This window comes from Triturus cristatus, chromosome 6 (assembly GCF_964204655.1).
Source record: "Triturus cristatus chromosome 6, aTriCri1.1, whole genome shotgun sequence".
Lineage (NCBI taxonomy): Eukaryota > Metazoa > Chordata > Amphibia > Caudata > Salamandridae > Triturus > Triturus cristatus.
Window position 1 is genome coordinate 344,311,798 of NC_140589.1, and position 22,897 is coordinate 344,334,694.

Consider the following 22,897-nt stretch of genomic DNA (forward strand, 5'->3'; position numbering starts at 1 on the left):
GAGAAGGGAGACCGTTTCAGTCTAGTGCTCAGGTTGTATACAATAGTGAGGGGAGGGGGGAAGTGAGGAGTTACACCGTGACTTTTTCCCTATCCTAAGTGTCGTGGAAGTGAGGGAACGGGTACCGGGAAATGAGGTTCCTAGGGTTTAGTTACTTTCTGCCTGCCCGCCCAACTCGAGATACCAGCCCGTACCTGCTGGTGCCACGCTTCTCTGGAAACGTGGCAGGGCGAATCACCGAGCCGTTGGCCTCCTGGCTCCGCCGTCTGTGTCCTCGTTCTGGGGGCTGCTCTCTCGTCCTTTCCGTCGTTCTCCGCTCTCTCCTCTCCGGGTGCTCGCGTCTCTCTCTCCTCTTCATCCGTACTCACGCACACTCCTCTCTCGATACTTCCGCGATTTGAACACCTTCCTTCGTTGGCGTCATCAAAGGGGGCGTGGCTGGAGACAAGTTCATCCCAGTTAAAGAAACAAGGATCTTCAATGCCTGGTGTACTTCTGAAGTCCGGTGTCCGGATTGGTGCTTCGGGCTGCTGGAGGTAAAGAGGGGTGTGTTCACACAGTCAGACCATAACCGTAGGCTGTTTTCCCGGTCCGGGCTTGATGCCTCGTTACACATCCCATCCTCATCGCCAATTTTAAGAAGCAGGTCACAATCTTGAGGGTTGTAAGAGGATTTATTAAGCAAGTAGGAACAACCCCTGAACACACCTCTCCTGGCAGCAACTGTCCCAGCTCTGACCAAGCTTCCAGAACAATGGAAGACTCAGACATCACTAGGATACCATAAGCATGCATGTTGCCAGGATACAACACTTTGTTTTTCCCCACTTAAATAAAGTCTTATCTGTATACGTTGGCATTTTATCTATACTAAAGTGTGTTGGTCATATAGGGAAGGGCAAGCTTTTGAGAAATTTTTTGAAGGTGAGAAGTGTGTCCGTGGTTCTAATGTTTGTGGAAATGATTTCCATATTTAGACAGAGAAAGATGTTACACCCATGTTTTTTTAGGATCCGCCAACAGCACACATGCGATGTCAACGAAAGCTATTGTAAATGAGAAAAAAACCTTTAAAACAGGCTGAGAACTCGCCCTATACTTACCACCGGTTGGCTCTCAAGTCGCTCTCATTTCATTGCTTTCATTGGTCATGGCCTCCTTCTGCTTCCACTTTTTCTTCTATTCTTCCTTTGTTCTGTCGTCCATGGAGCTTGGACCAAGTACAGTTTCTTGTGTCTGCAGCCAATGTCCTTCCACTGGCCTCTGCTTGTACAGGTACTTTGGGGCAGATATACGACCGCAAGTTTTAGTGAGTCGCAGTTAGCGCCAAATTGCGACTCGCAAATTGCAACTCACTAAATTCAATGTACCAACACAACCACTACCACGAGTAGCGACTCGCAAGTGTCTAGCAACGCATAATTGCGAGTCACAAATTGCGACACTCTAAACGCTCGCAGATGGCGTAAGCAGTAGAAAACATGTATTTTGCATGTGCAATTAGCGTATGCGTTTAAAGCATGCATTTTGCATCGGCAAATATTGACTGTAAATAAAAATTGAAGAAAAATCAATTCCTGGTAGATCAAAAGGACCCCAAACCAGGAAGTGGTGTCCCTGGAGAATCCTGATCTAAATTACAAGTACATGGCAAGGTGCAGCAGCTCAGTACAACACTGATACCCAAAGAGAGAGAAAGCCCAGCAAGATGGCCAGCCAGACAAGTCACAAAGAAGGGAAAAGAGGCTTCGCAAACTGAAGTTTTCAGAAAAACAAATTTACATAATCATCGAGGATTGCTGCAACAGTCATAAGCAGCTTTTTGTTCCTAGATTTCCCATACCGTGCCAGAATCTGACAAAAGAAAAATATGACGTGACATGCAGCTGCATGTGAATGCCCTCGGTGTAGCTGACAGGTCAATCGTTCCAGGGCAAAGGAGAGGGTGGCTTCACGGCTTCATGATGCCCAACAAACTGGAGGTGGCCCATCCAGCTTCCCGGAAGCCTCCACAGCAGAGGCAATGGTGGAAGCTACCCTAGAGCCAGAGGCAGTAGTGTGAATTGGATTCCTGGACACATCCCAACCTCCACCACCCCCAGGTAAGTGATAAATAAATGCCATATTATGTCACACTCAAGCCAGCACCCCACATGCATGCCCCACACACAGGCTATACTGCATTTACACGATAAAAAAGTCACAGTTGGTGCATCATGGGAAATGTAGTAGGTGACACAAACATTGCTGTTAGGGACCGACGTGTTGTGAACATAGTACCACCATAGAAATAGTGACTCAAAACGTTTCCTTTATTTTCCTTTTTGCAACATAGATACATCTTTGGGAGGAGAACCAAGAGAGGATGACACAGATCATGAGCAGGAGCAGGGCCAGATGGATGAAGGGCAGTACGACGCAGGTTGTTCCATGTCATTGGGGAGTGCGCAAGTGCCTGATTCAACAGCACCACAGCAGCAAGCAACACCACGTCGCACTCTGGGCACAAGGGGCAGGGTACACCGTTTGACCCAGCGATCACGAAGGCTGCTTCAATCCTGTAGGCACGCTCCTGCCAACACCATTGCAGTTAATCCGTCTCCTTTTGCTGGCCTTGAGGAATCAATGCTAAAGGTTCAGCACCTGAAACAGAAACATATTAGGGTGATGAATATGAAGCTAAGCAGGGGATTTGAAAAAACCACACAACAATTGTCTGACAATCAGTCCCGTATTGAGGGCAAATTTGATGCCATGACTGAAGCTATTGTGCAGCTGTGCACAGAGCTGAAAGAGGACAGAGCACAGAACAGGAGGATGGAGCGCAGCCGGTCACATGAAATGCACTCCATGACCAGGGCAATTGGTCGGCTGGCAACGGCCACAACCTTGCACAGTAAGCGCACCCTGGCCCTGCAGGTTGAAATGGGCCACTACAGTGGCGATGTAGCAAGGGGCCTACAACAAATCACTGCTTCTGTGGAGGCTATTCAAACTTGCATGGCAGCTATCGGAGGAGGCCCAGACACTGCTGACAGTGAAGTGTCCAGCTGCAGCAGTGTTACCACTGCTGATGCCCTAACCCAGCGGAGAAGCAGCAGCCGGCAATCTATGCTCCCAAGTGCCAGATTCACACATGCAGGACATAGGGGCAAAATGTAACCACTTTGCATTTATAATTTGTGTTGTCAAAGTTGTCTGAGATGGACATGTTGGCCCATAGTCTAAATTAATATGACCTTAAAATAAAGGCAAATAGCAATACACAGTTTGACTCTCTCGTGTGTAGTATATTGTGCATATTTGTGTATGTTAATGACATACCTTGAAAAGTAATGTCTGGCTATGTGGTCCCTGCGCCTTCTCCCCTCTGCTGCTGAGCTTCCCTCGCTTGGTTGGTGGGCTATGGAGTCCAGGCTCTTCATCCCCAAGTCTGTATCTAACAACTCCATGGGCAGGCCACACCTGCATGCAATAGCTGATAGAGACTACTAGCCACAGATTCCTTAACGTAGAATTATCCCCAGGCGTGAGACTGGAACCGGAAAACTTTCTTTGCCCCAGCATCACTGCGCGTCAGTTTCCTTCTTTTCCACTTGCAATACGGATCCGGATTGTGTCCCTGACCTGTTTTCAGGCCTTCTTTTCACGCTTTGCATTGTGGGACAGTGTGCGAATGCCTTCGGGCTTTAAGGCGTGCTCGTCTTGTGCGCGTCAGATGTCGGTGACGGACCCTCATCCTATTTGCATGTGGTATTTGGGCGAGCACCATGATTCCACAGACTGCGACGCTTGCCAGCATCTGAAGCCTAAGTCCCGGCGGGAGCGCCGGATGAAGCTCCTTTCAGCCCGGTTGTCCAGATCGGTGTCGTCTCCGCGTCCATCCCCCGCGGAAGGGTCCAAGAATCGCCGCTTCCGATTCAGACATTGCCCTTCACCGGGGCCCCTAGGGCGTCGCTTGCCCGTCGGTAAGTCTTATAGCTTGTCCCCGAGGCCTTGTCCCTGCTCTTCGGAGGGCGTGGGTTCTCCGCGGGACATGCAGCCTCATTCTTCGCCACCCTACCCGCCGTTTCCCGGCGTCGGGGCGACCAGGGCCCAAATGTAGGCCTATGCTGCGGCTCTGCAGGCTTCCTTGGCCCCTCCTCCTCTTCCTGGGACATCCGCGGATCCCTTGCCACGTGCGGGGCCTTCCACGGCGTCGCCGGCCCCTCCCCCCCCTCCGTAAACTTGGCGTGCCTTCAGGGTTCTTAGGTTGACCCCTTTGTGCTGTTGGCTGCTGGTACAGCCCCTTTGACTTTTGTGGTTCTTTGGTTGTTGGTACACCCGTATGTGTCCTCACGTTGGGCCTTCTGTGTGTTTTTTGTTTGGCTGATTGGCAAGCCGTCTGTGGTTGTATCTGCAGGTCCTTTATGTTCTTGTCCTCTACTGCGGTATTTTTTCCCTAAGAGGTGTTCCCATGTTTTCTTGGGACGTATCATACCCTACCTTTATGTTCTGGTCCTCTGCTGTGTGCTTTTCCCTAAGAGGTGTTCCCATATTTTATTGTGACGTATCATACCTTATATGGGGTACTTGTAGCTATTGCATAGCTCTGTCCTGTGCTGGGAAGGTATGGTTGCCCCCTTTTCCGGGTTCCCTACCTTTCATGGCATCACTGTATACCGCTGGTGCGGTCTCTTGTATCTTGTCCGGGCGCAGCTTGCGCTGCTCCGGGTTCTGTCATTCTCGGTGTTCACTACATTGCTCGACCAGTTTGGCATGCTGTCTACGGTGTCGTGTTGTGGCGTTTCCGCCATCCTGTCTGGCGTTTTGGCCTGGTCCTCTTTCTGGTGTTCCAGGCAGGCTGGGTTTCTCCTGGCTTTCCTGTGTTCTGGTTGACGGCTTGGGTCCGTCCTCCGTGTCTCTCCCTTTTTCCCTTATGGCTGGTCCCACTTCTCTTCGTGGGTCGGTGTGTGTCTATTGAACGATCCTCCTTTGGGGGTTGTTCTGAATTTACCTGGCCTCTGCCCTCGGCCTGCGCCTGCCTTGTTCTGGGTGCACTGCTCCATGGTGCTGTCAGATGCCTGCTGTGCATGCCTGCTTGTTCTGGTCCACCGCCGTGGCCCTTGTTGTGCTACCTTGTTCCCCTGCCTCTTGTTCTGCTGGGGCTTTGCGCACCTGTGCCTTTCTTCTTAAGCCTGCGTTTCTTGCCTGTGGAGCCATTCCTGCCTTGCCTGCTTCCTTGCGGCTGATGCCTGTTCAGCTGTCCTCTGTCGCTGTGTGTTTTCCTACGGCAGGCTCTGCCTCCGGTTCTGCCTCTTCTCCCTGGAGTTGGGGTCGTTCTTTCCTCCTGGGTGCTCCTCTGCGGCCGTCTGTCCCTTCGAGAGTTTGTGGCTGTTGTACCTTGAATGGGCTTGGGGTCTCCTGGTCTTCCCGTCGCCTTGTTCTTGCTTCCTTCTGCTTGGTGGGGGCTGGGCCGCCCTTCTTGTCCCCGTGGCACGTCCCCTGCTGGGGCCCTGTGTTTCGTCCTACTGGGGAGGTTCTCTTGTAGGCCCTCCTCCCCTCTGGGTATGGCTAGGGTATCTATTCTACGTTAAGGAATCTGCGGCTAGAAGTCTCTATCGGTAACGTCTCTATCGGTAACGATGTATCTGGTTGAGACGATTCTAGCTGCGGATTCCTTCATTGCCCGCCCTTCCTCCCCGTTCTGCGAGGACCTTCTGTTTGGTTTTCTGCACTTGCCTCCCTCCGGGTGGCTTGTCTTCTGTGGGTGTCCGCTTCGCTTCTGCCGGACAGGATACTTCGTTCTGCTTGATTGTTCCACCCCTTCCCTTATGATACATGGTCGATTGGTTCATGTGTGCTTCTGCATCCCTCCACCCTGCTTTTTTCTCCAGTGTAGGGACCTGCTTTTACTCTTCTCCGTTTTACTTGCTTGGGGTTTCTGATTCCCTCGCAGTCCTCTAAGTTGGGTTTGTTTTTGCCTGTACCTCGGCCTTTTCGCTCCTTTGGGGGATACGGTCCTCCTTGATGGTGTCGTCTGGGGGTGAATTTCTGTTATTCCTTTGTTCCAGGCTTCTTGTCCTTCACTGCTGTGGATTGTGTTAGCAGCCTCTCTCTCTCTTCTGCTATGGCGTTTTTCACATGCTTCTGCATCCAGGGAGGATGTCGCCTTAGCTTGCAAAGGTGAACCTCAGAGCGGTGATCTGCTCTTTCACTGCTATGGATTTCACCGCTATGGCTTTTTGTACCTTCGTGCTTGGCACTTTTCCAACTGGTGCTGTTCCTCACCTTTCGTTTCTCTCTTTTCTGTTTCACTGATTTTTCGCACACTGTTCCCATACTCTCCACAGTTTTGTTTTTGATGGCTCCGCGTTGTGGCGTGGAAAAGTTCTCCGAAGAAAACTGATGTCAGCGCGCCGGGGTGGGGCTTATGTAACCTCGCTGACGTCACGCCTGCAGACGACGTCAGGGCGGAGTTGCGTGGTACTGCGCCCCCCCCCCCCCGGCACGCCGAGATGCTTGGGCAAAGAAGATTTGCCGGGTGCAGTCTCACGCCTGGGGATAATTCTACATTAAGAAATCTGCGGCTAGAATCATCTCTTTTTTTATCACAAAGGAAGGTGCACTCAGATAACAAAGTCCAAATTGATGTATATTCCAAAGATTTTTTCTTTATCTTCGTGTTTATTAAAGAGAATAGACAGCCAACGCGTTTCGTTCCTAAGACACAGGAACTTCTTCAGGGCAAACAGTAGGCAACGCAAGTCATTTTATTCCTTATTCGTAGAATCAGGGGAAACCCAAATCATAATGTCGTATCGCACATTTGGTGTGTAATAGCACGTCCCCAAATTTAAAAGTGAAGGCAAGATCTCTTGTTAATATTACGTTGCGTGTTGCACACAGTATTCAATCAAATTGATAGAGAATCCATTGTTGGACCAATTATTCATAATGTTCATAAGTAAACCGACGGCATGATAACCGGTAGTAAAGCAGCACAGCAAAAGAATCGTCTCTACCTGATACATCGTTACCGAAGGTAAGTAACTCGTACGTTATGGAGTATGGCACAGCTTGCCACAATTTTGCAGACTGTCTCAGGCATATACTGCAAGGTCCTGCCACTATTGTGTAGACACCTGAATCTTGATTTGAGTATACCAAATGTGCACTTGATGACTGACCTGGTCTGTCTATGTGCCCTGTAGTTTCGCCTATCATGTGCATTGTAGGGAGACAGGTACGGTGTGAGTAGCCAGGTACGCAGGGCTTATGCACTGTCACCTGCAAGGAGATGTAAGAATTTGAGACAACAAGCAGACAGACATTTTTGTGCAAATACATGTCACTGTGGGTGTGGGGATTCATTACCTAGTGGGTATCTTTCATTAAAGTCACCTCTTTCTAATTTCTGGTATAAGCCACTGTGCTTGAAGATGTATGAGTCATGTGTGCTACCTGGAAATTTGGCTACAATGTCTGTGATGATGTGGTTTGTGTCACAGACAACTTGGATGTTTAGCGAATGTGTGCTTTTCCTATTACGGAATATATATTCTATGCGTAATGGTGGACATATGGCACATGAGTCCCATCTATGCACCCTATGACCTTGCTGTTCTATAAAATTGCATTTTGGTATTTTCAAGTTCCTCAACATTCATTGGCAGATAGATGTGTTGATCGATTTGGCGGAGCAGGGCATCTAGGAAATTGTGGGAGAAATGTGAAAGAGCACTCTGTGACGCACCTCCAGCCTCTGCAATTACGTCTTGATAGGTACCAGTTGCCAATAGGTGGAGGGAGCACAACATCTGAACATGTGTTGGGATCTCATTGCTGCACTGAGTTCTGCTTACCAAATGTGGCTTCAGGGTGTCTATGAGATCTACGATGACAGTGCTACTCAGCCTGTACTGTTCATATATCTCTTTCTCCGTCTTCTCATAAAATGTCAGCCTGACTCTGAAAATCCTCTCCTGTCTCCTCCTCCTCTGCAGAGCAGCAAGTATCCGCATCCTACTCGCTATCACATACAGGGCAGCCATTTTGGAACAGGTCTGGTGCATTTTGGGACTGTTTATAGGTCTCGCTGAGTCAGCGCGCATGCGCTGCTCGGAGAGACATTATTAGGTGAGTTTTCAAAGTGCTACCCACATGGTTTTGCTGGCTACAAGCTTGAGTGCACGATGGCGTGCACGTGTACAGCTGCTCCCCGCATTCCCCCCTCCCTTCTCGCCCAGCCCTTTGATGCTCTGCTCGCATCTCCCTCCTCCCTGTTCGTCAGTTTCATTGTGGCTCCTCTGCTCCTAGCATTTACCCCTCCCTTTTCGCCCAGCCCTTTGATGCTCTGCTCGCATCTCCCTCCTCCCTTTTCGTCCCTTTCATTCTGGCTCCTTTTCGTTAGTTTCATTCTGGCTCCTCGCATTCCCCTCTGCTCCTTGCATTCCCCCCCTCCCTTCTTGCCCAGCCCTTTGATGCTCTGCTCGCATCTCCCTCCTCCCTTTTCATCGCTTTCATTCTGGCTCCTTTTCGTCAGTTTTATTCTGGCTCCTCTGCTCCTCGCATTCCCCCCTCCCTTCTCGGCCAGTCCTTTGATGCTTATAACATTGTGTTTCATTTAGGACATTAAATATAAAGGAGCACTGGCAACGCTGATAAAATGGATTTCATTTTGAGTAGTGACTAAAACTTTAACCACACACACACACAACCACAAGCTACCACACACAACCACACACACAATAACACACACACACACAACCACAACCCACAAACACACACACAACCACACACACAACCACACTCAGAACCACACAACCATAACCACACACACAACCACAACTACACACAAACACACACACAAACACACACACACACAAAACCACAAACACAACTACAACCACTCTCACACACAACCACAGCCACACATTCCAACACACCCACAACTACACACACAACCACACATACAACCACTCACAACCACACACACACAGAACCACACACACACAACCACACACACAACCACAAGCACACACTCACAACCACAAGCACACACACAACCACAACCACACACACACACAACCACACGCCCACACACACACACACACACAACTACTCACACACAACCACAACTACACACACAACCCACAAGCACACACACATCCACTAAGAACCACAACCAACCACAACCGCCCACACACACCCACACACACACAACCACACACACACAACCACTCCTACACCCACACCCACAACCACACACACCACCACACACACCCACAACCACACACACACAACCACACCCACAACCACACACCCACAACCACACACACACACACACACACACACCCACAACTACACAAACAACCACAAACACACACACACAACCACACACACAACCACAAGCACACACCCACAACCACACACACAAACACACACAAACAACACACACAACACACATGCACACAATCACACACACACAACCACACACACACAACCACACACACACACACACACCCACACACACACCCACAACCACACACACACACCCACAACCGCAAGCACACACAACCGCAAGCACACACAACCACACACACACTACAACCACAACCAACCACACACACACAACCACACACACAATAACACACACACAACAGTTGCATAACTAAATACTTATAAGGTCCCAAAAGCGAGACCTATTGGCTATGCCAATGCTTGTTATAGTTTGGGACTTGTTACCACCTGTTTCAGGTTAGTGGTAATTAGCATGCGCAAATGGCCTGTTTTGAGCTTAGTCGCAATTTGCGACTACTCCTTACATATTATATTGCTAGTCGCAATTTGCAACACGTGATTTAGTATACGCAAAAAGCTGTCGCTTTTTTGCGACTCGCTATTCAGGCGCAGCGTACATTTTTATAGGGAGTGCATATCCTACAATGCGTACAGCCATTTTTGCATGGGCATATCAATTTGTGACCAATTTTGCGCATGCAAATGGCCGTACATCTAGCCCTTTGTCTTTTATTTTTAGTCAGGTGCTCCTTAACAGTGCTTGTGTTTGCAGGCCTTCTCTACCCCGCCCCATCTCTCCCACCCCCTCTTCTATCCTTATTGTTTGCCCTGTCCCTGCCACTCCCTTCCACTTTGTTGTTGGGTTAGTTTCTCACAGCTAGCTTTGCACAACATTATCACGATGCCTCGAACATCATGTACAAGGCCTCTTCACGTCCTTGGTACAAATGTCGTTCTATCTTCACCCACGGGGAGACAGTGCTATCTATATATCCATAACAGCGCTAATCTACACTTACATTGTAAGGCTGCTTTCTAGTATAAATAATGAGCATCCGGATAGATTATCAGAGGAGGCACTTCAGCTGACACTGAGGGTCCCTGCATGTTGAGACTTCACCACACAGCGGTCTAACATCTCCGTGAGGGGGTGTCCAGTACGTGACCAAGATGGGCTCTTACATTCTCTCCCGCCAGGTAATGGGGTTGGATTATCCCTTGGGAGGATTCTTGGCTTCACACCTACACACACCCAAGGTACACTTAGAGTAGGGTTTTGCATAGTAGGAGTATGCCAGATTATTGCCTTGTGTATATGCCTGCATATATACTCTGTTTTAGCCCCTTGGTAGAACTGTATCTACTATTTATGCTTTTGGTGCTTGTAATCACTTTCCACTGCTTCTGTCTACTGATTATCGCAGCACATGTATTCTATACCAGAATACCGTTGGTTCAAGCAATATTTTGAAAACATCCCACTTTGTATTCTATGTATATTTCTCGGAGCACGAGTAAGCACCAGTGAATGAGCGAAAGGTTGTGATCTATTTTCACGATCCGTGAGGGGTCAAGGTTGTCATGTTCAGTGGTTGCCAGAAACTACTCGCTCCCTGGTAAAGTTAAGAGGGCTTATGGTGGCACTGTGAACTAAGTGGTCTATAGACCTACATATCCTGTGGGGTTGCCCGTAATCAGTCTAAGAGCCTCGCCCAAAGATTATGTTGTCCAACAAATGTACAAATCCTACAGACTGGTAGGAACTACACAACAATATCTTGGTGTCCACTGCAATTCCAAGGTTTCTTACCCCCTTGTGTACTTTAGGTGGTGGTCCTAGATCATCAGGCCAGGCGCAAGGTGTATCATCATTTTTCCAATCACAACAGCTAAGTATTTCTGTTTTGGACACACTCAATTTGAGGTATCTGCATGTCATCTACAGATCGACGGCTCAGAGGCTGCTGAAGAGTTTGTTGCTTCCAGTGTCTTTGGGGTTTTCCGGGTGAGGAACGATTTCTGTGTTATCTACATAGTTCTAATAGTTGAACTGAAATTCATTGATCAAGGCCCATACTTCTTGCAGATGTTAAAAAGCATTAGTAGGATAATAGAGCCTAAATGTACTCCTGCTTTGATGCTGTACGGTTTGGATGAGAAAAGAGGAGTATGGATGACATTTGTTCTATTTTGTAGATAGGATGTGATCCAATTGAGAGCTGTACCCTCTGTGCCTTCTTTCTTTTGTTTTTGGCCTGTGTCGAATGCAACTGAAAGATCCAAGAGAAGCAGTGCAGCAACCCCATTGTAGTCTACTGTGGTTGTAAGGTCATACCAGATGGTAATTAGGGCAGATTTGATGCCTCTTCCCGGGAAGAATCCTGTTTGGAAGTCGGAAAGTATGTAGTTATATTTACTGAATTGTGACATCTGTGCAAAGGCTGCTCATATGCACTTTTGCCCAGAGTGCTGAAGAAGATCAAGCACGACCGGGCTAAAGTCATTCTTGTGGCTCTGGATTGGGTACGAAGAGTCTGATATCTCGAGCTGTTACACATGGCCATCTATCCTCCAATCAGACTGCCTCTTCAAGAGGATCTTCTGCTGCAGCAGCATGGGACGGTCATCTACCTGAACCTGTCCAGACTCTACCTCCTTGCGTAGAGATTGAGCGGCGACAGTTGACAGCCTTCAACCTTCCTCCCGAAGTCTGTGATGTTATCTTGGCAGCCAGGCATCCCTTCAATTAGATGGTATACGCCTGCAGATGGAACACATTTGTGGCATGGTGTGCAGCAAAGGCTGTGGATCCCCTTTCTGCCCCTCCGAGAATCGCTTGTTCCTCCTTTCTGTGGCCCAGCAGGGGTCTGCTCTGGGCACTCTTAAGGGCTATCTCTCAGCCATTTCAGCCTTTATTAGGCTTCCTGATCAGTCTTCTCTTTTCAAGTACCCTGTTGTAAATCACTTTCTTAAGAGCATTACCCATCTTTTTCCTCCTGTTCTATTCGTAATGCCTCAGTGGGACTTGAACTTGGTTCTTACTTATCTTATGTGTACTCCCTTTGAGTCACTACATAACTGTCCTTTCAGACGTCTCACTTTAAATGCTGCCTTTCTAGGTGCCATCACCTCTGCTCGCAGGGTGAGTGAGCTCCAGGCTCTTTCTTCAAAACCTCCTTTTCTGCCGGTTCATCCGGACAAGGTTGTCCTTTGAACTCGTCCCTCTTTTCTTCCCAAAGTGGTTACTTCTTTCCACATTGGTCAAACTATCACTTTGCCCTCCTTCTTTCCGCCTCCGCATCATTCTAAGGTGGAAGAGAGGTGCTTTCATTTTATTTGGATCGCACCAAGCATTTCTGGGTGGATAACCAGCTCTTTGTTGGCTACGTGGGCTCAAAAATAGGTCGGGCCGTGCACAAACGGACCATCTCTAGGTGGGTTGTTTTGTGCATTAAAGCTTGCTACTCTTTGGCAAAGAAGAATCTTCCAGTGGGATTGCGTGCCCATTCCACCAAGGCAACGGCAACTACCACTGGTTTGGGACGGGGTGTCCTCCTCAATGACATCTGTCAGGCAGCTACGTGGCCATCTCTGCACACGTTCACAAAACACTACTGCCTGGATAGCCAAGTCCGAAGAGACGGCTTCTTTGGCTGTTCTGTTCTCCAGGACTTTCTGGTGTGAACTTGGTTTGCAGACCTACCTCCGGTGTTGGTATTGCTGGGGTATTTTTTCTAAAGGTAAGGAATCTATAACTAATTGTCTCTTGCATATGAACACATTACCTACCTTCGGTAACGATATATCTGTAAGAGACATAGATTAGTTATGGATTCCTTACTGCCCCACCCATACTCCCCGTTCTGTGAACTGACTTCTAGGGTCAGGGAATCACTTTCAGGGCCCCAGTTTTGTGCACCAGTGGTCAGTGTCTTGCATGGCTCTGCTCTTCTGGTGTGGAATGTCCTGTAAAAGAACTGAGGCCGGCGTGCGAGGGCGGCGCCTAAGTAGGTACCGCGATGTCATCCCAGCGAGCACGACGCCAACGACGAACGCAGAGCCGACCAACGCCACCTTTCGACGCGCAGGAGTACTGCTGATGAAAAAATTCTCCGAATCCGATCTGACGCCTGGGGGTAATTCTCAATGTAAGGAATCTATAACTAATCTATGTCTCTTACAGATATATCATTACCAAAGGTAAGTAATTTGTTTGTTTAGGTCACCAAGAATGCATAGATTGAAATATAGTGCAAGAAGGTTTAAAACTGTGTCTAGAAATGTATTTGGGAGTATTCCATCACATAGTAGTGATCTGTAAAAAAAGGAAGGAGTTACTGGAGAAAGTTGGTGTAGGGTTGCATCTGGTAAGGAGGGCCCCTCAACCTTGTATGAAAACATCCTCCGCTTTGGCGAGATTTGTTGTTTTCTTAAATATAACAGACAGTCCACTTTTTCTTTACTCTTATGTGATTTTATCTTGGAGGAACAGCTTCATGCAATACTGGAGTCATGCCATCCCCCAGCCATGATTCAGTTATTAAGAGTAAGTCAGGTTGTGTGTCTATGAGTAGGGCGAAGATGTGGTACGTGTTTTTAGAAAGGGATCAAGCATTTATTAGTAGGCAGTGTAAAGAATGTGTTTTGCAAGTGGCATGAGTTTTTTTTGTGGAAGAGTGAGTAGTGTTGTTTTAACTTGTGGTAAGTGTACTATTGGTGATTATGTTTACTGGATCAGGACAGCAATAGTGTTGTTTGACTATATCATTATGCTCATCCAACAGGCTTAGAAGGCATTTTGTTGGGTCTGTTTGTGTGGGTAGTGGGGGTACTCCCTGAGAGTGAGATGGTGGGCTGTGAAGTCGTTTTTGTAGTTTAGTCTTGTGTAATAGCTAAGGAAATGTGGAGTTATGAAGAGTGGTGTGATATTTATGTCTTTTACATATGTTAGGTTGTTAATTTGGGTTAGGTGAAGAGGTGGAGTATGAGGATCATGTTTTAAACCTCAAAATTGTGCAATGGATAAAAGGTGGGTGAGTGAGCTTTGTTGTGTATTAGCGGAGTTTGTGTTTGGCGTTTTTATTGATTGAAAATTGTGTGTTAAAGTTGGTTTAGGCTGTGTATTGCTTGTGTTTGCATCAAAGTGAGTGTGTGTTTGTATTTTGGGAGGCATTGTAGTAGTTAATTGCATGTGAAGGTTTTGATGTGCTTGCATTTGTATTTAGTTTTGTTTTTGTGGAGTAGTGATATGCGAGTTAGTGTATTGAGTTTGTGTGTAGGATTTGAATGGAGAGAACTGGTGGAAAGTAGGATCTTGAAAAGGAAAGGGGGTGGGAATGTGTGTTGGAGGAAAGTTTATGTGCAGTGTGAGAAAAGATGAACTGGGGTTGTTGGTAGACTTGGTAGGTGGAAGAGGTAGTCCTTGTGGTGGATTGTAGTATAGGGAGTGTTTAGTTGTGTGTTTTGGGTAAAAGAAGGAGGAGGAGTTGTGGTTGAATAGTATGAGAAATGGTTGAGTAAAAGGTTGATGGTACTGGAGTGGGTTGTGTTTGGAGTAATAGAGGTGCATTTTGTATGAAAAGGGAGAGTGTTTGAAGTGGAAAGGGCATTTGCAATGTGAGTTAGAGGTGTATTGGAGATGTGTGGGTTTACTAGGGGGTTAGTGCAGAACTTTGGTTTGTATGGGAGTGAAAGTGCCCATGTGTGCAAGTAGGGTTTACAGGATTATTTTGTGGAGTTGTGTAGTGTTTGGTGGGTGAGTGAAGTGTGAATTGAGTTTGTTTGGTGCGAAAAACAAGTATGTTTTTCTGTTGAGTGTATGCTTGTGGCTGTAGATGGGATATGGTGGAGGTTGTTAATTTGCAAAAAGGGAAACATTTCTGGTGGTAGGCCCGACCAGGCACAAACAGGCAATTGCCCTTGTCTTCTCTGCCTTTAACGTTGATTGCGGGGCTGAGAGTCCCTGCGATGAGGGTTTGTAAATACTTGTGGTGAGAGCAGCTGACCCTGAGGCTTACCTGCAGGCCCAGCCAAGTGGTTGCCCAGCAACAAGTAAATGAGTGCATCTAATAGAGACTTCTAGCCTGAGATTCTTTACCCTAGAATATCCCCTGGACGTTAGACTGGATTGGGAAGATTTTCAAGCAGTACCCTGCACTCCCGTAGGGGGTGTTGTTCTAGTCAGTGGGTCCGCGCTGGAAGTGATTTGCGCAGTACCTATACTGGCGCTATCTGGGCATGTTAAAGTTAGTTTTTCCCTTCCCCCGCCAGGTATCACTGAGCTGGTCTGAGCTACCCCCCAGTCACTTTTTAACTGGCTTTTTTCAATGTTTTCTCAAACCTTTTTGAGAATTTTCTCCTGGTGGTCATGTCGCCCAATAAACCGACTGATTTCAAACCATGTGGGGCCTGTCACAGGTAAATGTTGGTGACAGACCCCCACTTGGTGTTTGGAGCCGGACCGCGACTCTAAGACCTGCAAGGACTATCATGCCATGCAACCTAAGGTGCTGAGAGACCCCTCCCTCAAGCTCCCTGCCACCCGACGTCGGATGACTCTGACGCTTGAGGGCCGTATCGCGTGGAAGATGCCGGGACCGTTTGCCAAGTTTTCCAAAGAGAATCAGGAGCGTCGGCACTCCAGGCCATGAAAGTCGGCAAATCCTGAACCCGGGTCTGCTCCATGCTTCCCTGGAGTGACTCCTGCCCAGCTGAAGGAGTTCTATGAGGCCAAGCGCTTCATATTTGGGCGGCCTGGCCCTTCTGGAGTGTCTTCAAGACCCACGGGAAGTGCCCCTACTAGACCTACGCCGGTGGGTTCATCCTCGCCGCCAGTTCGGCCCCATGGATCACTTGCTGGATCCGGAGGCGAACTGCCAACGAGACCGAGACTTTCCTCTGCACCCACTCCAGTGCCGGTAGCGCCCCCATACTTATCCCTTACTCTGACACAGAGTCCCCTTCAATGAAGCACTTACAGATGTCCTACTCAGGGCCTGGTCCAAGCCTTGCAAAGGGGCACCTGTGCATAGGATGATTGCCCTCTGCATTCACCCTTCTCCTGGGGACCCCAGTTTCCTTACCCAGCAACCCCCTCTGCCCCCAGAGAACTCGGTGGTCCAAGCCTCCATGTGCAGGATTAATCCTTGCACATTCCCTCCCACTCCACCGTATATGGTAGCCAAGAGGCTGGATAACTTTGGCAAGAGAATGTTTTCTTCCGCCAGCCTAGTACTGCGGTCAGTGAACACTGCGTGCCTATTGGCCTGTTATTCCCATGTGCTATGGGCTCAGTTGCGCAATGCTGCCTATGGTCTCGGAGTAGGCCCGAGCCATACTCAACCAGGCTATTGCTGGGACTCGAGATGCAGCTAAGTTCACCATAAGGTATGTGCTCGACACAACCCATTCACTGGGCCAAGCGATTTAATCATCAGTGGCATTGTGGTGCTGCACCTGGCTGAGAACAACTGGCTTTTCAGAGGATGCCCATGCTGCCCTCATGGACAGTCCCCTTTCATGGCTCTTGCCCTTTTGGAGAGAAAATGGATTCAACCCTGGAGCGCTTTAAGGACGGTAGAGCTACGGACAGGTCCTTTGGCTTGCTTATGGACCCTCGCCAACTCAGATCCCCCTTTCAACCCTTTCATGGCCATGGAAGGGGTCTCCAGCCACGCCCATTCCCTCCCAGCCACCACAGCGAACAGGCTTCCCAGACTTTTGGGGGTCGAGAGCGTGGGTCCCATAGACAACATGAGATAGGCAGCCTGCAGTCAAGTCAGCCCACCACCCACTTCCTCTGGCAGCTTCTACCTCCAAGCCTCTTTAGTTTGCCCTCCGATCATGATGGGCATCCATTTGGAGGCAGGATACGCCATCAGCTGCCCCACTGGCGGTCAGTGACATCAGGCTGCTGGATCATCCATATCGTCCAAACGGGCTACTCCCACCCATTTGTGACTACCCAGGTACCCATGTCACCCACTTACGATTGGCTGACAGAGGGCCATCTCTCCTTGCTCTGTCAAGAAGTGGAGGCTCTCTTGGCAAAGGTAGCCATAGAGAGGATGCCTGCATCAAAAGTAGGTTATGGTGGTTATTCCTGCTACTTTCTGGTGCCAAAGAAGGACAGAGGACTTCCTCCTATCTTAGACCTGTCCCTTCTGAACCTCTTCTTGAAAACAGAACAGTTTAAAATGCTTACGCTCGCCCAAGTTCTGTCTGCCCTACACTGCGGGACTGGATGGTAGCATTGGATTTGCAGGAGGCATAGTTCCACATCCTCTTCCTGCCAGCCGACAGACGTTATCTGCGGTTCACGGTGGGCCAAGAGCACTTTCAGTTGGCTGTGCTCCCTTTACCAGCGACACCCTCGGGTGTTCAAGAAAGTGATGGTGATAGTTGCAGCTCTTCTAAGGAGGTCAGGGTTCTAGTCTTCCCTTAACTCGGCGATTGGCTGTTAAAGGTGGGCTCGCCCCAGGAAGTCATCTCCCACCTTCCTACTACTTCGACCCTCCTGCACTTGCTGGGATTCACCATCAGCATACCAAAATCGATGCCATTTTATGAGGTGTCGCCCAGTACTCAGTACGTGAATATACTGCATCAGAAGGTGCTTTGGGGGCTCTTGCGAGATATCACCCAGTAGCATCTCAATGTAGCTATCCAGGAGGTGTGGTTTAGGAACTGCCCCGGTGGGACACCTTCCTCTTACGTTAAATGGAGGAACGGCCTTAACGCACCCTCCACATGCAAGTCACCCAATGTGTGTGTGTCAGCGTCCTGCCAGAATGCAAGTTCTGTTGTACTGACTCTGCCTCTTCCTTTCAGCATTCCCAGAATCCGTATCGTGGGCGCCTATGGTATGGCACACCTGGTAAGATATAATGCTCTACGGAAGCATTTCTGGGCTATCTGTACCATTAAAGGAAGAGATGCACTTAATCTAGTGCACGGATGAAATATAAAAAGGAGCCTATCTAGCGTTTACAGAGGTCTGCCTTCCGCTGTATCCTCAAGATTAAGCTTCCCTAGCCACCTCGCCACCCATTGTACTTGGGAACTCCAAATAATAATGTTCCAAATTGGGCAAGGCTAATCGACCCTGTGTCTGGGGTAAGTCTAGTTTAGTAAGCGCCACCCTACAGCAAGTATTGCTGCATATGAGGTCCTTCATCATCCCCTCCAATGGACGAAAAAATAATGCTGGTAGATATAGTGGGCGGTTCACAAAATAATATAGCAGTTGGGGCAGCACCACCATTTTATTGAGCGCCACCCTACCTGTAACAGAGAGATTAAGCGTTTTCCAGAAGTCCACCTGGGGTCTTAATGCTGCGATTGCTCTGGATAGGTTGCCTTCTAAAAGATCTCGGTTAGTGTGGTAAATACGAATACCTAAATATTGAAACACAATGCACTGTTCACCATCAATTGGGGGCACCTGTGCCAGGAGTGAAGGGAAATAAACATGATTTCCCCCAATTTACTCTCAGTCCTGACACATTATCAAATAATTTTAGTGTGTTGGGTATGATCTCTGGTATTGCCTGCAAGTCCCTGAGAAAAAACAAGATATCATTTGTATATAGCGAAACGGCATGCTTCTCTTCCCCCAACTGTATACCCCATTGATCTGCCAGTTGGCTCTATAACCAGGGAAAACATTAGTGGGGAAAGGGGGCATCCTTGCCTAGGTCCCCTCCCAATCGATATGGGCTTGGAGAATAAAGCCCCTAAACGGACTCGTATGGTGGGGGTGTTGTATAACAGTATGACTAAGCTTAGGAAGTAGGGCCCAAACTCAAATTGTCGCAGCACTGCAAACATATAGGCCATTCTACCATGTCAAAGGCCTTTTCCAGGTCCAAAACCAAACAGCCCGCAGCTGGCAAGGCCATTACAGCCCCGTGCATCACCCGGAAAAGCCTACTAATATTTAATGAGGTGTTGCGGGTCGGGTTCAAAGCCATTCTGATACTGATGAACCAGTTGTGGGGTGACCAGGGCCAAACGACCCACCAGGACTCCCGTCAGTATCCTGTAATCTCCATTTAGCAGCTCTAGGGGTCGGTATGCACTCGTACTTGTGGGATCCCTATCTGGTTTAGGAAGAGTAATCAGAGTGGCCTCTATCAACGAGGCTGGAAGGGCAGCCCCCTCTAATGCTTCCGTGTAAAATCCCAAAAGTTGTGGACCTAACAGATCAGCATAAGTCTTATAGAACTCATGGGGGAGACCATCTGGCCCTGGGACCTTGCCAGTGGACAGCACATGCAACGTGCCTTTTACTTCCTCCAGCGTAAGAGGTGCAGCTAGTTCCCTGCGCTGCTCTGATGCGAGTGTAGGGAAGGTGAGACCATCTAGAAAGGAAGGAATGTCTGTGTCAGAGGCACTCGAGGCAGATCTATATAGTGTGTAAAGTGCGAGGTAATTTCCCTGTGGATCTCGTGCTGCGTGTATTTAAGTCCGCCATCCTGAGACTGGAGTAAAGTGATGAGGCTCGTAGTTTGGTACCGCTTGATCAACCAGGCTAATAAAGCCCCAGATCGATCATTTTTAGCCTGTACTATTGCTGAGTGTGTTGCGCAATTCAAACACCTCTGGCGTTCCAGGAGTTCGGTGTTTTTTTTACGCGCTTCAAGTAGCAGTTCCGAGTCCGGGGCAGCTCCAATTGCTCTAGATTCTAAACGTAATAAGTCCCTTTCCACAGCGAGCAACTCCGATTCCACTTGTCTCTTCAAACCGCAGCCCACCCCAAACATTTCCCACGTATTGTAACCTTCATAGCAGCCCACTCCACCACGCTGAAGGAGGCCGTCCCCGTATTATGTGTAAAGTATTTGCTAAGGGCCTACCCTATCTTGTCTTTAAACAACAGGTCCTCCAGTGTCGACGGCTGTAGCCGCTACATAGGGATGTTAGGAGGCCCATTTTCCCATGCCAGTGTAATGTAGTGTAGGTTATGGTCAAAATGTGTACAACCCCGATAATCTGAGCCTGTTGCATTTGGGAGTAGAGAAGGAGAGCTGAGGAATCTGTCTAACCGGACGTGTAAATCATGGGGCACTGAGTAAAAGGAATATACCCGCACAACGGGGTTCCGATGTCTCCAGACATACACCAGATCCCACCCATAGGCCCAACTGCTTAATACTGCAGAGTTAGCTGTGGCCGCTGTGTTTTTAAGGTGGGGAAATGATCTATCTAATACAGTATCCATTACACTATTAAAATCCCCTCCAATCAGCTACGGAATGTTGCATCATTTAGCTAGTATTTGGGAGAGTAATCTAAGAAATTGACCTAGGTCTGTATTGGGGGCGTATACATTACTGAGCAATATATAACGTCCGTCTAGTCTGCCCTTCAAAAACACATATCTACCATCTCTATCTAGCAGTACCTCCCCCACTGTGAAGGGTGTGCCTGGGCAAGCCCATATTAAGGCCCCTCGTGCAAATAGTAAGTCATCGGTAGCATACACCTTGCCTCTCCATTTCCTCTAAAGCCTGGCCGCTTCAACAATATCTAAATACGTCTCTTGCAACAGGGCAATGTGCACATTATGTCTTTTAAGATATGAATAGACTGCATGTCTGCGAGAAGGTGTACGGAGACCCCTCATGTTCCATGTGTGTATTGTGTAATCATTCATGACACAACATCATATAAAAATAAAAAGTAACCCGCCCTTTGCATGCAATCAGTTGTGTGGGTCGGCAACGAACTGTGGCTTCGCCCACTCCCCCCAAGGAAACCTTTCTGACTAAAAGGGGAAAAAAAGGGGATCACCAACATGGCAACTGAGGAACCTTACCAGAGCGGCCCCCATAAACAAGAGGCACTGCCCAAACTTTGACGTATTTAAAAACTATCCGTGAAGCCAACTGATACCCTGTAGAAGGGATAAACATAGGGGGGTGGAAGGCCAAGCAGGGCATGCCAATACATGATCCCCAAACATCACACATCTGTACGTAGGAAGTTACAGACAACTGAGATAACCTGTAATAGCCATGTGTTGGACTATATATGCAAAGCCAGTTGCGCAAACCCCCATGACCAATCCAAAAAATACACACGTATCAATCCAAAGTGACACTGGATTGCAATTCTGTCAATAGTTTGTAATACAAGCACCTGAACTCCAGTCATTATACGATACCATCAGAAGTCTGTGGCTTGACATCAGGCATATGCAACAACACCACATTCGATAGACAAGTCGCTGACGAGCTCTGATCCTCCAAAGAGTGAGGAGGAGTTCCCTCCTTACTGATCATCTCTGCAGACTCCGCCAGCCGCTCTGCCTCACAAACCACTGCCTGCCTCTCCTACCTGATTTGATCCCGACCAGGCGCCGCCAAGAAGTCGAGGTTCCACCTCTTGGATTTTTGTCAACAGATCCTCATACCGCTCACCTCATTCCTTCAGGTGTCCATCGTGCCAGTTAGTCTAGGGCCTGAAAACTGGCCCGTGGTTTCCAGCCAGTCCCAGGTGTCTTGCGAGATGTCGTAGAATCGTGTTTTTCCATCATGGACCACTCTTAAGCTTCGCTGGATGAAGCAATGAATATACAATATTCAGTTGGCAAAGCTTCTTCTTAACTTGTATAAAAGACCCCCGTTGGCGCTGGACTCTGAGCGTGTAATCCTTAGCATTGTCAAACTTTACTTACAATAGTTTCCTGGTTTCATGCAGGATCATATCTCTATCCTTAAAGTGCAGCAATTTAAAGATAAGTGGACGTGCCCCAGAACCTGGCGCCAGCGTTCTGCCAGGAATGCAATGTGCCCTCTCTATGGTAAAAAAGGGGGAAAAGGAGGAGGAGGGAAGAGTATCCTTGAGCCATCGTTCCAAGAAGGCCACTGCGTCCTGAACCTCCGCCCCCTCCGGCAGACCAATCAGGTATATGTTATTTCGTCCAGAGCGACCCTCCGCATCTTCCACTCTGTCTTCTAGGTATCGGATTCGTGCTTCATGCGCATTCTGCTGCTTCTCCAAGAAATCAGCTGCCGGCTCTATGACATCCTGTTCCACTGCAGTGACTTGGTCCCCCAATTTCCGATGATCTGCTTGTAGTAACATACGGTCAAGTGCGACCTGGTCTTTTTTAGATTCCATAGACTCCCTGGTTCGTTCAATGGCATGCAAGATGGCATCCAAGCGGTTGACCGGGAGGTCCTGTTGTGCACATGGCTGCGTCAAGTCCATATCCGCAGAGCCAGTGACTTGCGAGGAGGTCCTTGACCCGGCACCCTTAGTGTGGCCCATAGGTCTAGCCGAAGTCTTTAGTATATACCAGAGGTGTGATATTCCAGCAAAGCAGGAAAGTTGGAGATTCTTCGCTGATCAAAATGCAATAGTTGATGATAGAGGCAACAGGAGGAGCCCTCACAGCCTCTCCACTCACAAGACCAGTCTCCGTAGTTTGGTCGTACCTCTCAAATGCAGCATCCGCCGCAGTCCGTCTAAGGCACCCACTCCCTCAACCACATGTAGCAGCGCAGTTCTTCTGCCGCTTACTACAGCCGGTCTCTGTCTGCCCTCCTGGCTCTCTGATGAATACAAGCCCCAGCTAGGCCCGCAAGAGACAAGGGTTCGCTCTTCTGTA

At 48.5% G+C, this 22,897-nt stretch overlaps 1 protein-coding gene across 2 annotated transcripts in view; it reads left to right on the forward strand.

The window, feature by feature from the left end:
- Nucleotides 1-22,897, forward strand: part of ITGB1BP1 (integrin subunit beta 1 binding protein 1) — a 192,341-nt gene that overhangs the window by 76,061 nt on the left and 93,383 nt on the right. The window contains exon 4 of one of the 2 annotated variants that reach the window (XM_085610728.1): nt 2,336-3,267. The exons of the other annotated variant lie outside the window; for it this stretch is intronic. Within the exon in view, the coding sequence (XP_085466854.1) occupies nt 2,336-3,162 (827 nt within the window). The 3' untranslated portion in view covers nt 3,163-3,267. Of the gene's footprint in view, nt 1-2,335; nt 3,268-22,897 lie in introns of those variants that run through there. 2 annotated transcript variants of the gene reach the window in all.